Here is a 17,260-nt window from a genome sequence, read left to right on the forward strand (position 1 = left end):
TGGATGGGTGGGCAGATGAATGGATGAATGGATGGAACTCCACAGGTACTGAAGAGTGTAGGAAGATTCTGTGGGCTCTGAGACAGAGTCCCTGGACTATCAGTGATATCTTATTAAAACATGAAGGACATGAGAAACATCTCTGAAGAGTCTTCATCCGGAGTTTGACATGGGCACTTTATACCTTGGGGAAGCTGTAAGCCAATGAGTCCTTAAGCCCCATGACAACCTAACCCAAATCTCTGTAGAGGGCTGATGTAGCAGATGCTGGTGCCCTGTCCACAGTCCCTTGACTGTCCCCTCCAATTCCCCACCTGAGCATTCCCTCTGGTGCACTGGTCCTCACTGTCAGCTCAGGAAATTGCTGTCCCCAGTGAGAAGAAGAGCTGGAGGAGTAAACCCCAGCCCCTTCCCCTTAGCCAAGGAGACTCTGAAACATGGCCCACACAGTCTTCCAGAGTGTCCCAGGGAATGGAGCTCCAGGACCCCAGTGTCACTTGCTGGCTCAGGTGTTGTCACCCTGTATTATCACCCCTGGTTGGCTCCTTCCCAAATAAACTACTTGCCCCAAATCCTTGTCTCAGGTCTATTTCTTAGGGGAAGTGCTCCAACCAAAGAAAGCCCTGGTGAGTAACAGCCCTCTGGGATTGCAGGAAAGGAACCCTTTGATTCAAGGGCCTTTGATGGGCTGCTGGGAGGAAAGAGCTGCCGCGGAGTCTCATTCTGGGGCCAGAACCCTGGCCCTTCCCGGTAACCCTGAGCTGGGAGAGGCAGGAGTACAAGCCCAGGGCCATGAGGCCAGAAACATTTTTGTTTTTTCTTTCTGATGCTTTTCTGATGCTGCCACTTCACAACACAATATTTGCACTGTGAAACCCTGAAAACTGCCAGATCTCACCCAATTTGGCTTAATCTTCCTTAAGAGCTTGGCATTGTGTTAGACACTCAGACATTCCCACGGCCCAGTTCCTATTTAAAAACTGCCTATCTATTTAAAGTTCACGGTGGGGAGAGTACAAGAGAAAAGGCTCCCAAGCTGAAAGGAACATGAGATAGGCAAAAGAAAAATCCAGTTTGCTTCTAAAAAAGGCTGAAAATTATAACCGTCCATGGTCTCATGTCTCAAGTCTGAGAAACTTTTTTTCTCTTCTGGTTGTTTGCAAACCAAAGTGGAATTTCGTTATGGGTTACTAAGTGAGCCTTTCCAAGTTCCTAGCCCCCAAACATCTCTACTGACATTTAGTTTCCTCATGCAGATGGAAAGGAGGATGGAGCCCAAATAAAGCAGAGGGTGTCTCCGCGCTGTGATGGGCTCCCCTCACACCGCCGCGGTTTCCCAGCGCTCATCCAGGGACCCAGCAGAGCTGCCTGGCCCCTTTTACGACCAACAGAACCGTGATGAAGGCAGTAGGAGTCAGAAAGCTATTCGCTGCAGGAAGCCCCAGTATCCGGTGAGAAATAAGAAGTACAACAGCACAGGATGCACCTTGGGTCAGCGCGACGCGGAAAGCCCTCAGTCTTTGTGCTCTTCTTGCTGGGGCGTCTGTGTCCCAGCCCCCGGCTCCCCTCTGGCTCAGCTGGGGCCTCCACAGTCACTGCCGGCCTGCCAGCCTCTTGCCGAGGGTCACACACAGACCACAATGGCCACGTCTGCCGGCCTCCTACTTCTGCTCCTGCTGGGCCAGCCCCAGGCAGGGGCCGGCGCTGCGGGGGAGGCTGTGGTGTGCGTGGGGACTGCCTGCTACACGGCCCACTGGGGCAAGCTGAGCGCGGCTGAGGCCCAGCTCCACTGCGGCAGGAAGGGGGGCAACCTGGCCACCGTGAAGACTGAAGAGGAGGCTAGGCACGTCCAGCGAGCCCTCGTTCAGCTCCTGCAGCCGGAGGTGCCCCTGGCAGCGCGGATGGGCAAGTTCTGGATCGGGCTCCAGCGAGAGAAAAGCAAGTGCTTAGACCCAAGTTTGCCACTGAAGGGCTTCAGCTGGGTGGGCGGTGGGAACGACACGCCTTACGCCAACTGGCACAAGGAGGTCAGGAGCTCTTGTGTGTCCAAGCGCTGCGTGTCCCTGCTGCTGGATCTGTCTATACCGCCCAACGCCAGCCGCCTCTCAAAATGGTCTGAGGGGCCCTGCGGGAGTCCGGGCTCCCCTGGAAGCAACATTGAGGGCTTCGTGTGCAAGTTCATCTTCAAAGGCATGTGCCGGCCCCTGGCCCTGGGGGGCCCCGGCCGGGTGAACTACTCCACCCCGTTCGAGGCCACCAGCTCCTCCTTGGAAGCCGTGCCCTTCGCCTCCATGGCTAACGTGGTCTGTGGAGAAGAGGACGACAGTGGGTGGCTTTACTTCTTGTGTAAGGAGAAGGGCCCCGATGAGTTTGACTGGGACAGCTCAGGCCCCCTCTGTGTCAGCTCCAAGTATGGCTGTAGCTTCAACAATGGGGGCTGCCAGCAGGACTGCTTCGAAGGGGGGGATGGCTCCTTCCGCTGCGGCTGTCGTCCGGGGTTCCGGCTGCTGGACGACCTGGTGACCTGTGCCTCCCGGGACCCTTGCAGCTCCAGCCCGTGCAGAGGGGCAGCCACGTGTGTCTCCGAGTCCCACAGCAAAGCCTACACATGCCGTTGCCCCCAAGGCTACCAGCTGGATCCCAGCCAGAGGGACTGTGTGGATGTTGATGAGTGCCAGGATGCCCCCTGTGCCCAGGAGTGTGTCAACACCCTTGGGGGCTTCCGCTGTGAGTGCTGGGTGGGCTACGAGCCCGGACGCCCCGGGGAGGGGGCCTGTGAGGACGTGGATGAGTGTGCCCCCAGCCGCTCACCCTGTGCCCAGGGCTGCACCAATACCCACGGCTCCTTCTTTTGCTCCTGTGAGGAGGGCTACGTCCTGGCCGGAGAGGATAGCACCCAGTGCCTGGACATGGATGAGTGTGTGAGCCTGGCAGGCAGCCCCTGTGACGGCTTGTGCCTCAACACGCAGGGGACCTTCCACTGCAGCTGCCTGCCCGGCTGGGAGCTGGGCCCTGACGGGGTCTCCTGCACCACAAGCCCCATGACCTGGGAATCACAGGCTGGGCCTCCCCAGGAGGAGGACATAGGAGATAAAGAGGAGAAACGTATGCCTTCTGTGACCAAGCCCAGTCCCACTAGGGACCCTGAGGGCAACTCTGAGGGAGCGCCCACCACCAGGAGACCTCCCCTCCCACCCAGCACACCGGTCCCCTCTGACTCTCCTGAGATGTTGGCTTCCAGTGGGCCTCCTGGCATCTGGAAGGAGCCCAGCACCCATCAGCCCATGGCCACCACTGACCACGGGGAGTCTACAGGTGGGGATATTTTTGCCAAACAAGATGAGGACAGCACTGATGGGCAGCAGCTGCTCTTGTTCTACATCCTGGGCACCGTGGTGGCCATCCTGCTCCTGCTGGCTCTGGCGCTGGGGCTACTGGCCTGCCGCAAGCAGAGAGCAAAGAGGGAGGAGAAGGAGAGAAAGCCCCAGAGTGCGGCAGACAGCTACTGCTGGGCTCCAGAGCGTGCGGAGAGCAGGGTCATGGAGAATCAGTACAGGTAAGGAAGGCCTGGGGTCACCCAGAGGGCAGGGGTGAGCAGGCAAGGGGAGGTGGTGGGGCAACGGTTGCTGCCGAGCACAAAGTGGACAGAGGGCAAGGAGCAGGCACTGCCCAGGTGGACGGTGAGCCCCACCTGCCCACCTGGTCGTCAGCCCTGGGAGCTCACTCAGGGCCATGCTCTGCCTGTGGTGTGGCGCACATGGCACATGGGTCTCTCCCAAGGTCTAGATGTGTGCAGCAGGCTTCCAATGCTGTGGTCTTTGTTTTCCATAGTCCGACACCAGGGACCGACTGCTGAAGGGGAGATGGCCCCAGAGACACTGACAGTCGGCCACCACCACCCTCAGAGCTGTATGTGCCCCATGGGACGGGCAGACCCACGTCCTTCTGAAAGACTGGACTGGAATCTAAGCAAACAGTTGTAAAACTGAAAAGCCTGGCAACTTGGAGCAGGCAGGTATTTCCTACGTGTGTGTGGTATTCCTGAAGTGGAGGCCCACCTCAGGGTTGAGGTTTCACTCACTGTGGGAATTTTGTGAATATTAACAATTCTCACTCACCTCCCTTTTCCAATTTAAATGTGACTAATTTCATTTTCTGCTGGGATTCTGGATCAAGGGGCATTACAGATCAGGGGCTAATAGTTTTGAACTGCTCTGCTCACTTGAATCACCTAAGAAAAGGCAATCTGCTAATGCTAATTAGGACCTAAAGATTTGCTCCTCTTAGAAAAGAGAATTAGCCAATTAATTGGTTTCTTATACAAGAAGCTTTTTTTTTCTTTTCTTTTTTGTCAAAAGCGAACATATCCAGGACTGGAATCCTTCTTTTTATTCGCATTCACTTATTTTCCTTGCACAGTCCTGCTGAACTGGATGTTGAAATCCTCCAGAATGACTTAGAAGTGCACTTAACTGCTCAGGCAGCAAGGGACCAGGAAGTGTAGAAGTCACATTTCCTAGTTCTTAAGTTTCTAAATAGTTTTGGATTTATTTTCAAGTGAAATCTGAAAAACATGGGAACGGTTGTATGGAGTGAGTTGAAAGGGATTTTGAAAATAAGACATCTACCAGGCCAGAAGGGACCAGGGGTTTATTCCACAGGGGCTTGAAGGAGACGAATTAAACATTGAATTCTACTGGCTGCAGGACCCTTGCTGGGCAGGGATTAAAGGCACTGGGTTAACACACGCTTGGCCATTTATGAGAGGAAGACTCGCAGGAAGCAACACAATTCATCTCTGTGCCAGTGAAGCCCAAGACCCCCTCCCCAGTGGCCTGCCTTTTCCTCATGCTGCTCTGGATTTGAATGCTCCCATTGCAGCACCAGAAAGTTCCTCATTCTTGTTTCTCAAGAAGGTGTGAGAGAGATGATGGGCTGAGTTTTGAAAGCAGGCTTCATGAGGCATCTTAGCCCAGCTCACAGTCAATGTGACACCCTATTTGGTGCTGTAGCTTACAAACAAGTCAAGGGCCAGTCAGACAGGATGCTGTCCTGGTGCTGCTTAAAAGAACTTCTGCTCCATTTCTCTTTTCCTTAAAAAGGCAGGGGAGAAGGAAGGAAGAGAAAGAGAAAGCAACCAAAATCTTTCCCAACAACAGAAACTGCTCAAAGTGATTTTAGTACATATCCTCATTTTTAAGTGGTTGCCCTCCTGGCGCTGCGGTTGTGGTACGCCCCCCTCATACTCCTGCCGGGTCACGGAGAGCATGCGAGCCTTAGGCAGCACTGGGAGGCCTCTGGCCTTGGGGTTTCCTGCTGTCACTGTGCAGGAGAACCCGGGGGATGTTTCCTCCCAGGGAGTCCAAACTCAGCCTCTCAGCCTCCCCATTGTTTCTGGGTTTGCTTTAGACATGCATCTGCCTCCCTGGGGCAAGAGTCACCAGGTGCACAGCCCTCAGAATTGAGTAAATGTCCTTTGGCCAATTTTGAAATGTGAATGCTAGAGTTCAGACTTAAAAAAAAATACAACACTGAAGGAGAGATTCAGGGAAAGATGGGGATTTTATGGGGTTCAGCAGGGAATTTTGGATTCTGTTTTTTAGGGTCATGTAATACTCTTCAGTTTTCAGTTGCAATACTGGAGTTTAACATTGAAGGAGACCAATTTAATGTTGAATTTCACTGGCCACAGGATCCTTGCTGGGCAGTTTGTGGTGTGGGAACCAACTGTTCATCCATTTAGATGATTTTAAAGACTTGGTCAGACGAGTTGCTGACCAGTGTCTGCGCTGACATAGAACAGATGCAACTTCAGTGGCTTTACCTCTAGGCCTTTGCAATCTTACCCTTATCACTTGGGGTGAAGGAAACAGGATTGAGACTTCCCCAAAGCCCTCCACGATCCTGTGGGGCCTTGCACTGGCCAAGGTCACTGACATGTCCCTCCATCTCACAGAGTTCAATTTCTTCTACAGCCCAGCCCCAGTTTCCATGTTTGGATCCTTCTGTGGGTAGGAATATGCAGCCCTGTCCCTGACACAGGCAACCAAGAATCCCTACTACGAAACACACAAGGGGAGAAATGGGCTGATAAATCTTTTCTCAAAATCCCCTCCACAGAATCAACCCCTCTGCAAGCAAATGAGGGGTTCTGATGGCTGCTGCAGGCCAGGAGGAATGAAGGCTTCATTCACTGTCCGGTCCCACAGGGTCAGTTCTCGGCTTCCATGCCATCCAGTGATAGCAAGCGACCCTTTGCAAAGGCTCATCCCAACACCCTCTGCACCATTAGGCAAAAAATGGGATAAGAAGTTGAACACATATGTGCTTATCATATGGAGGAACTGAGTTGGAAATGAATTTCTTTCTCTTAAACCCACATGTGTATTCAGTTGCTATTCTTTTTATGTTCTAATATTATGTTCTAATAATGAGCCCTTGTTTGAGAACATTGTGTTATGACCTGGATTTTTATCCATTTTGGATAAACGTGGATTTAATCCATTTGAAGAATATAGATTGGATCACTAGCTACTTTTATTCAGCCCACTTTCTCATAAATAGTTCTGTGAGCAGTAAGAGAGCAGAGATGAGATTTGACCAAAAAAAGCTCTGAATTCAAAATAACACCATTTTTTAAAGCAAATATAGGAAAGCCTTTTCCTATTTTTCTTCTTAGTGTCTCCATTGTCTGAATCAGGAAAACAGGAAAGGATTACTTTCTAGCAGCTGCAAAATGGTGTAATGTCCCTACATATTTCCATCTTTTTAAACAATAGGTTTAGCATGGAAATCTGAGATATGATCCTTGAAAACATTTATCTCTATCTGGCTGCAAAACCACTGCTTAAATACATGTGGTTTATGGAGTTTTTCAACCAAAAAAAAAAAAAGAGATGATAATCAAAATTTTCCGTGAATCTGATAATCAAAGACTTTATTCTGTTCCAGATTCCCAAAACTAATACTCACTTAAGTGCTTTTAGAAAAATGAATTGTGTCTTGATGTGTTCTTGAAGATAATGCCTACCTATTTTAGGAAGAAACTCTGGAATTCCCTCCTGGCATTGTCCCTCTTATCTGCAAGGTTGGCAAGCATTTCCTCTCAGTGGATTTGCCACTGTTTCCCTGGACTGATGTTCTTTCTGCATATGTGGCCTCAGCTTGAATTAGGTATTATGCAAGGCTTTGTTCTGTGAAATGAGATGCAATTGTAAGTCACTTCATGAACACTAAATGAGAGGAAGAATTTTTAAATATGTGTATTTGAAATTTGTTTCACTACTTCTGGAATCATGGCATTTTTATGCAAGGTTTACTTTCATCCTAGGCTCAAATGTTTCCCAGGCTGGGGGGAGCGCAGGCTTGAGCACTGCAGCACCCTCAGGACTCCGCGAAGCTGGGCTGCCCTGCGCGTCAGCCCCAAGAAGTGGCAGGCCTGCTGTCCCTTGTGCTTTGTATGACACTCCTATCCTAATAAATTCTGAAGCATTTGCTGTTGTCCATTAGTTTTAATGGATTTCATAACAACTCAAAACACATGGCAGAACTTGCACCCCTGGTATTTAAATATATCCATTGCCCTCTCTGCAGAGCTGCTAAAGATAGGTCCCTTGAGTGCCCTTACTGCATCTTTACCTACTGGATGTAACAGGAGCCCGAGTGCACTAGGCTGGGGCTGAGCCCTGCCCTCAGGAGCAAGGATGTACCGAGCGACTGAGCTGCATTGTGCCCAGTGTCCTGGCTGCTGAGACCCAGGCCTGACTCCATGCTTCCAGATTTTGCATTCTGATCCTGAGTCCACTCCTCCATGCCTCTGTCTTCACACTTAATCCCCTGAATAGTGGCGACACCTGGTGCAGGACTAAACATGTCCAACTGGTGTGATGGAAAACATCACTCCATAATTACTATAGGAGCATTTATCACCACTTTGTCAGCAAAGCCTTTTCAGTTTATTTAACTAATTAGACAGGGGACCCGATCATTCATTGTTTGGCTGCACAAATCTCACTGTGACTACAAGTTGTGGCAGCAGGTGGTGGTCGATTCCATGTCCATCTGCTTTTCAGATTGCATCCTTGGTGAGAACAGGGTTTAGGCAGGATGAAGTATCCTGCTGTTATGCTAATGAGCAGGACCATCCAGATAAACATTCGTTATTAGGGCTAAATAGAGCTGATCCCCTCAGCAGTGTGGTCACTAACAAACCACATTTGGAAATTATATTTTAATATGAACAACCTGTGCTGTCTCCCAACACACACACACACACACACACACACACACACACACACACACTATACACACACACATACAAACACACAATTTTTAACATCCTTCTGTTTTACATTGAAAAATCTGAGGCCAGTGTTTCCTAATTTAGGAAAAGCCCACAAACAAAAATATCAAATTTTAGCAGTGATTCCTCTTTTAACAAAACAATGACTTTTGCTGTTTGCTAACTAACCACAGGAACTTAAGTACTAGATAAATATTTCAAATATGATTCATTTATGAAACAATTTACTTTATACAGCAGTATCTCCATTGCACAATGTGAGGTGCATTTGTAATGAACAACGTGTCAATTGAAATACAAGACTCACCTGTATATTATAAAGTACATGGCTTTTCACATGAATCAAATGAACATACCAAATTTTCAACCAACTCTTAAATATATTGGGTAAGAAGGGACAGAGATGGCTGAGATAATACACTGAAAACCAAAAAGTTTCAGTTTAGCCTCTCCCTGAATTATATTTTGACATTACTGCTGCTTAGAAAGAGAAAGACTGATGGGCTTGCCCTTCACATCTTCTTTATTCGGGGGTGTCTTCCTTATAAGAGGAGATGATGGGAGGCAAGTGGTGAGAAAGTGAAGAATGAGGCAGAGAGACTGGAAGGCCCAGGGTGACCGAGGCGGCAGCCCTTCTGAGGGGTCCAGCTGCCAGAAAGCTCAGCATAGACAGCCCCTTGCCTTGGGGTGCCACAACCAGATATGCCCTGAGGGAGCTGGTGCCCAACCCTGGGAGGGGGGAGGGGAGGAGGGAGAGGGAGGGAGAGAGAGGAGGGAGAGGGAGGGAGGAGGAAGGAGGGGGAGGGATGGAGGGAGGGAGAGGGAAGGAGGGGAGGGAGGGGAGGAGGGGGGAGGGGAGGGAGGGGAGGAGGGGAGGGAGAGGGAGAGAAAGAGGGAAGGAGGAGAGGCAAAGAGGGAAGGAGGAGAGGCAGAGAGGGATGGGAGGGCGAGACCCAGGTGTGGCAGAAGTCATGGGGTCACCACTCTCCCATCCCAGCTGTAGTCTGAGGTAACTGAGGGCCACTCCCCCACTGTCACCTGTAACTCCCGGGACCGCCCTCCCAGAGCAGCCAAGCTCTATCTTTGTGGCCTTGGCCGAGGCCCGACTCCCTCTGTGTCATGCCCTGTCACCTTCCCAGCAAAGCACAGTTGTCTCCCCCACTTCACATCTTATGCCTGTCAAGGTCTTAAGCCGGGTCTATGACTTCTGCCCTGCTGAGATCCTTCTATGTTCAAATATCACATGACAATAATGGAATTTGTGAGGTGGAAGAAAGTAGTCGTGCCCTTGACCGCCGTTCCCCAGGGCCTACCTTTCCAGCAAGATTACATCACGGACTGTGTTTCCCTTCCTTGTCCAGCTGCCACCTCCCTCCCAGGTAGTAGCCGTCCCACGTGATATGGCTTTTCACCTTCTCCTTGTATTTCCACCAGTTTTGTCTTCTACTTAAAGCTCTGTGGTTAGGTGGTTAATACATATCTGGCAGAACCTTTACCAATGGGAAAAACAAGTTTTCAATGTTTTCACATCTAAAAATTAGTTTTTCTAACTATGAAAATCGATATACTTGATTAATCTGTGGCATCTGATGAATACTTTTTCAGTTTTTAAAATAAAAAGCACATTTCCAGTTTTCCTGTGTCTCTTTATGTTTTGTCTCCTGTAAATGACAAAGCTGGATTCACAGTTGGTTTGTTTTTTCTCCCTTTATCCAATCAAAAGTGTTTGTCTTTTAATGGGAGATGTAAACTATTCACATTTCCTGGGATTCCTAGTAAATGTGTAGTGGTTTATTTTTTGTATTCTATTTGTAATGTTTTGGCTTTTCCTATTCTCTCTATCTTATCAACTATTGGCTTCATTGAGGTGTCTTTGTCTATATTTTCCCTCTAACAAATTATTTGGGCCTTTATAAGAACTACTTATAGTCTTAAAATGCTCCTTAATTTTTTATCTCACATACTTAAATCTATACCTTCCTATCAATATCTATTACTAGTTAAGAGCTATACTATCTTCCCAAAAAACAGAGAAAGCAACCCCAGAAATCTGCTGTTTCTTTTCTCTACTCCAACTACCCCTGCCTTGACCACCATCAGCCCCTCTGATTGCCCCTGAATTTTATTTCTTGAGTTCTATGAATTTTTGCTATCAACACCATGTTAGATTCCATGAGTTTGACATGATCTTCTTGCACTCACCTGGTTCTCAATGCTCTTGGATTCAGTTTTCATGACAGTAGAGCTAAACCCCAAGTGTTTTGTCCATTTGGTTTGTGTCTTTTCCTCAGGGAACCATTGAGGAGTAAATTTTCTGCATCCTTGTGTGACTGGATATAACTCTTTTCACAATTGAGTGATGGCAATATATAGATCTTTCTCACCTTACAATGGGTTCACATCCTGATGAGCCCATTGTAAGTTGAACATATCATAAGTCAAAATGCATTTAATGCAACTAAACTACCAAATACCATAGCCCAGCCCAGTCCACCTTAAAGTGCTCAGAACACTTATGTTAACCTGCAGTTGGGAAAACTGTCTAACACAAAGCCTATTTGATAAGGAAGTGTTGACTATCTCATGTAGTTTACTGAATATCATACAGAATGACTGCATGGGTACAGAACAGGTGTCAGCGCATCAATGGGTAACCCTCATGGCTGTGTGGCTGACGGGGATCTGTGCTCACTGCCCCGCTCAGCATCAGGAGAGAGCCCTGTGCCCCATAGAAATACCTGGGAGAAGATCCAAATTCAAATTTCTCAGTAGGGTTTCTGCTGAATGCATTTTGCTTTTGCACCATCATAAAGTTGAGCCATTGTAAGTTGGGGACCATCTGTAGGCTACCTTCCCTCAGGCTCTGGAGGTACACACTCTCACTTTCCTGCAGCCATTGTTCCAACAAGAACGCTGACTTCAAGGGACAGTGTTGTTCTGCGAGCCTGTCTGTCCCGTGAAGGCTCACCTTCTTTCCCATCCCTTTTGTGTTCTGAGGGTGTACAGATGTGATCCTTTTTCCATCCTGCTGCACTAGGCCAGCATGCTCCATCTCAGGAGGGGGTTTTCTTCCAGCAAGATTTGAACTGCAGTGTGGGTCTGTCAGGATCCCCTGGAATCCCCTGTCCTGGAAGTTAAAGGGTAGAAAGCAGGGCTTCAGCCCAGTGTTTCTGAGTCAGCAGGTCTGGGGTGGAGCCAAGAACATGCACTTCTAACAGGTTTCTATGTGGAGCTGCTGCTCTCGTCTGTCAGGCCCAGAGACGCAGACATGGCAGATGGAATTTGACCTGAGCTCAGGTATTTCTAGGGACCCCACTTGGAGAACCTCTCCTTTATTCAGTTTGGGGTAACTTATACTCTTATTGTGAGTATACCCTCCTGTCCATTCTCTTAACTTTCTTATTCTGGAAATGATTTTTCGAGGGTTCTGTTTTCCACTTGTCTTGTCTTTCTGCCACACACTCTCTCTGTCTACCATTTCACAACAGGCTATGAAGTTGTCTCTTCTCCCAGCCCCTCCCAGTGATCCTTGCTCTGACCTGCCTTTTCCAAAGTGCTGGTCACATTCTGACACAGTCTATAATTCTCCGTGTAATTGTGGTTTATTATTTATTGTCTATATTTGCATATTTGTAAGTTCCACCAGAGCAGTGGCTTTCTTCTTTTGGTCTCTGCTCTAGATGAGGGCCTGATGTCCAGTGGTGCTCAGTAAATATACGTTGAGTGCATGGCTGGCCTGGGGGGACTGAAGCAGTATAGCAGGCAGGGTGAGCAAACATGCCTCCTGGGTGGTCCTATTTGAAACCTTGATGTTGGTGACCTCTCTGTCCCTCCTAGCTACCAGAGTCCATCACTGTCACCTCCCAGTTGGCTCACCTCATCCTGTCTCAGGCTCAGGGTGCTGTCCACACTCAGGCCTATACTCCCACTGCCCTGGACTGTTGCCATCATGTCTGTCTGGCCTCTGGGCTCTTTCCACTTCAGCTCTTGGAAGCTGGCTTGAAGCAGGGGCTCCAGTACAGGGAAAGTACTAGGACCATGGGGAAGGGACATAACCATAGTAACTGGGAAATGGTGCAAAACACCCCAGTCATTCCACCTGATGGCCAAGGGAGGCAGGATGTTTATACACCATACACACCAACTGTCAGCAATAATGGGAGGGGTTTGCTTCAGGAGGGGTGCTGGGTAATTCCTGGCACTCCCAGACAATCAGATGTGTGGGTAGAGGGGCCTTGCACACTGGGGCTGGGAAGGCTGTCAGGCGCAGAGACGCAGACATGGCAGATGGAATTTGACCTGAGCTCAGCGAAAAGTCCAAAGGCCGTGGGCTGGGCTCCAAGAGTGTGCCTGTCTCTGGCACCAGCTGACACACCTCTTGGTTCCCCCACATGTCACGTCCATATTTTTGGGAGGAAGCTGGGTCCTTGAGGAAGGAGTTCACTTTCCAAGTTTCTCTAATGGCCCTCATCCCTTGATTTCTCCAATGACAGTTCAGTGGCTACCTGTGCCCATCTTCCTGAGAGATTATCAGGTTCTGGAGGGAAAGGAGTATACCTTTATTATGCCTCCCATAGTGCTCTACACACAGTTGACTCAAATATTCTTAAACCAAAAACCCACTGGTTTTATTATGTCATGACATGTGTTATTAAGCAACAGAAATTCATTGCACTTTTACTACTTACCAGATATGAAAGCAATATTTATTTATTGAGGAACAGGTGGCATTACTCCCCACTGTGTAGACAAGGAAGCAGAGGCACAGACGAATTAGGAAGCCTGGTCATGGGCTGACAGGAGATGAAGTAGGGTGTGTGAGCCTGCAGCCTCACTCTTAATCATTAGGGTTCACTGCTTCCTGTTGGGCATGAAGTGGAGCTGTAGTGGAAAGAGTGTCAACCAGCAGAAGTAGGGGACTAGCTGGCCTCTAAACCTATTCAAGATAGGAAAGGTGGGGTGCTAAGCAACTGTGGGTATTTTCTTTAAAGTACAGTTGACATAATATTATATTAGTTAAAGGTGTAAACAGTGATTCAACATGTGTAGACATTATGAAATACTCAGCATAAATGTAGTTACCACCTATCACTGTATAAAGCTATTACGGCATTATTGACTGCATTCCCCATGTTTATTTATCAATAAGCATTTACCAATATCCCTGTGGCTTATTTATTTTATAACTGGAAGTTTGTACGTGTTGATCCCCTTCACGTATTTCACCTGTCCTCCAAATGCCCTATCCCTTTGGCAACCACCAGAGGGTAGTTCTCTGTATTTATGAGTATGTTTCTGCTTTTGTTTTTGAAATATTCCACATATAAGGGAAATCATATGGTATTTGCCTTTCTCTGCCTGGCTTATTTCACTTAGCACGATACCCTCTAGGTCTGTGCACATTGTTGCAAATGGCAAGATTTCATTCTTTTTTATGGCCGAGCAATCTTTCATTGTGTATATGTACCACATCTTCTTTATCCATTCATCTATCAATGGATATTAGGTGGCTTCCATATCTTGGCTATTATAAATAATGCTGTAGAGAAGAGCATCTTATGTTCAAATGAATATACGTGTGCTTGTGTACTCCCTACACACACACACACACACACACACACACACAGACACAGAACTCAAGAGGTTGTACAACCTGAGGCTCACCATACCCTGAGGGCAGACACCAGGACCACATCCTCATGGACCCCCACAGTGCCTATCATTCTGCATTCTGTCTTGGTCAAAATAATGTGTTTGTGTGAAGTGGACGGGGAGAAAGGAGTGAAGCCTGCAGGGAACACCCCACGGTCATGCTTTGCCTTCAGCTGGTCTCTCATATAAGCTGATGGGAATGCAAACGCTGCAACCTCTTCAAAAACAGTTGGTTAATTTCTTAGAAACTTGAACATACATATATGATCCAGAAATTCTGCTCTCAGATATTTACTCCAGGGAAATGAAACCATGATTCATATAAAGTCTTGGCCATGGATATTCACAGGAAGCTTATGTATAAAGCCTCAGCCTGGAAACCACCTAGATATTCATCAGCAAGTAAATGGATAAAAATGAATAAATGGAGAAAGGTTTATCCATATAGTTCCTCATCAGGAAAAAGGAAGACTTCTGATGTACACAATGACATGGATCATTTCCAAAAGCACTATGTTTTGCAAAGTAAACCAGTCACATAAGACTCCTGTATGATTCCATTTCTGTGACATTCTAGAATAGGTAACCCTGGCCTACAGTGATAGAAAGATCTGTGGTTATATGAGGGTGGGAATGAGGACTGATCAGAGGGCCCTGAGGAACCTTCATGGATGGAAATATCCTGTGTCTTTATTGAGGGGTTGTTACATGGTGTTTCCATTTGTCAAAAGTCATCAAACAAAATATGTAGAATTGGTACTTTTTTATACATATTGACTTTTATTCTACCAGGCTGTTGATTTTAAACTCCTAATGTTATAAATAGAGGTTTCTAAGTAGTGGTCTGTATTTTTTTGTAGAACAGGGACACATGGTTGCTTTGCACTTCATTGTTTTAAAGGTAATAAAGCAAGAATGATCGTTAAGGCTGGAATCAGTCTTGTACTACCTGAATGGTCTATAGTGCTGGAGGCTTGTCTGTGGCTTCCAACTCAGCTTCAGGGGCTGGGGAGACACCCTCCTGAGGCCAGTCCTCTCCCACCCTCCCTCAAGGGAGCCACAGGAATAATTTTTTGACTTTCATCCAAACATCCAAGTAGATCATGCAGAAAAGGTCCCCCTGTCTGACCCATGCCTGCTTTCCTTTCTCCCATGCTGAGTATTAACTTTTGAACTTCAGTATTGGATTTTTTTCTTTTATCCTCCTTTCTCCCAATCCTCTAACTACATTTCCTTCTTAGAGGTGGTCTCAGTCAAGCCCTACCCTTTGGCTATAGGCCCTGTGCTTTTAGGGAAGCAGCTTTTTCTTTGGAAACAACCTTTTGTCTTATTAAAATTCATAAGTGAAAACAAACAACCTTGGTAAAGCTCTTGAGCACCACAGATGCCAGGTTTGAAGTGAAACCAGTGTCAGCAGTAAAGCCACGGCCTTTCACAAGAGGCTTTTCCACTGCACAGGAGAAACCACATACCCAGAAAAACTTCTTTGATGCTCAGAGAGACTGGATTCGATGCTTAACGCTTTGTGGCTTTAATTAAATGCTGTTTGTTAACTTAAGTTATATGCTGAATGTTTTTCAGCATGAGGCATTTATGCTTTTTGAGCACAGGAAAAGATGATTCATATGGGCCATGTTATTTCACAATTTGGAATAATATGGTCTGGAAACAACTCATGCATTGTTTGTTAAAACAAGAAAGCAAACCAAAATATATAAATAAATAAGAAATTTTTAGCTGCGCTATTTAGCCTACTAAAAAGTCATCCTTTGGGTCACTTTTCTCCACATTTGCACAATTTGTGTAGAATAGATCTGAACTATAAATGATTCTTTGTTCAGTATCTGCTTCAGATATCTTATTCTAGTTCTCCTTGTATGTTTGAGAAACTTGTAATATTTTGCAGTGGACTTGGCCGCATGTAATAAGGCCTAGCCAACATAATGCTCATCCCCCCACATGGCCCGGCCTCTATGGCTACTGTCCGTCTTCCAGGGTTTTGGTCTCCATCCCAGCATGTGGCTTTCACCCTGATGCTCATGACAGGGCTCATCAAGGGCGTTCTTTTTGTTTTCTTTTTTTAAAGATCGAAATAAGATTTAGATGCAGAGGAAGGCACCAACCCCAACTGCACAAGCTGATGAGGTCTGATAAGTGAATTCACCCCATAATGATCACTCAATCAAGGCACAGAACATTCCTTCATCCAGCAGTACCATCCCAGTCCACCCCACCTCAGAGACAAACCCCATCATGCTTTCCATTACTATGAATTAGTTTTGTCTGTTCTAGGAATTCATATAGATGGAATTAGAGTTTATTGGGTTTAGGGCATCATTTTATGACTTGTTTTCTGCCTTTCCTATCTGTTTTTATTTATTTTCTTCTGATTCTCTATTTCTGCTTTATTTTGGGTTAATCAGTACTTTAAAAAATTACTAACTTTATTTTTGGAGCCATTTTTGGCTTACAGAAGAATTGAGCTGAAGTACAGAAAGGTCCCATATAACTTGCTCAACCCTTGCCCCACAATTTTGCCTCTTAACATCTTGCATTGGAGTGGTTCATTTGGTATAATTGATAGGCCAAAATTGATACATTATTATTAATTAAAGTCCATAGTTTGCATTAAGGCTCACTTTTTTTTGTTGTACATTCTATGGGTTTTGAAAAAGTGCAAAATGATATGTATCCAGCATTACAGTATTGTACAGAATAGTTTCATTGACCATGAAAACCCCTCATATTCCACCTGCTCACTTCTCTCTTCCTCCCTCCCTCTCAGCCCTGGTAACCACTAATCTTTTACTGTCTCCATAGTTTTGCCTTTTTTAGAATGTCATATAGCAAGAATCAGAGAGTATGTAGCCTTTCCAGATTGGCTTAGCAATATGCATTTAAGTTTCCTCCATGTCTTTTCATGGCTTGAAAGCTCCTTATTATTTGTAGCACTGAATAATATTCCATTGTCTGGATGTCATTTCAATCTGACTCCTCATTGACTGTTTACTGATATCCCCTTATATTATTATTTAGTGGCTGCTCTGGAAATTATATCTAGTCACAGTCTTGTTAGCTTCATGTAAAGTATAAGGAACTTGCAAGACTTTAATTACATTACTCTATCTTTTGTACTGATTTTTTGGTCATATATTTTATATCTATAGACTTTATAAATCCCACATTGCAGTGTCATAGTTCTTGCTTTAAAGAGTCAGTTATTTTTGAGAGGCAATTGAGTAAATATCACCTTTCATATTTATTCACATACTTAATACTTATTCACATACAATTTCTGGTGTACTT

The 17,260-nt window shown here is 46.5% G+C and overlaps 1 protein-coding gene across 1 annotated transcript; it reads left to right on the forward strand.

The window, feature by feature from the left end:
• The first annotated feature begins 1,039 nt into the window (after positions 1-1,039).
• Positions 1,040-7,493, forward strand: CD93 (CD93 molecule). Its single transcript, XM_036892174.2, has 2 exons — positions 1,040-3,556; positions 3,832-7,493. The coding sequence occupies exons 1-2, from the start codon at positions 1,308-1,310 to the stop codon at positions 3,854-3,856; spliced, it is 2,274 nt and encodes a 757-aa protein (XP_036748069.2). The 5' UTR covers positions 1,040-1,307; the 3' UTR covers positions 3,857-7,493.
• The last annotated feature ends 9,767 nt before the right edge of the window (positions 7,494-17,260 follow it).

The sequence above is a fragment of the Manis pentadactyla genome, chromosome 5, assembly GCF_030020395.1.
Source record: "Manis pentadactyla isolate mManPen7 chromosome 5, mManPen7.hap1, whole genome shotgun sequence".
In the NCBI taxonomy this organism is placed as follows: Eukaryota; Metazoa; Chordata; class Mammalia; order Pholidota; family Manidae; genus Manis; species Manis pentadactyla.

What these genes read in the sequence shown, in the direction of transcription:
- CD93 (XM_036892174.2), top strand. Translation starts at nt 1,308, where the DNA reads ATGGGCTCCCCTCACACCGCCGCGGTTTCCCAGCGCTCATCCAGGGAC. An exon ending in GTCATGGAGAATCAGTACAG is followed by an intron (nt 3,557 to 3,831) that starts GTAAGGAAGGCC and finishes TGTTTTCCATAG; the next exon opens with TCCGACACCAGGGACCGACT.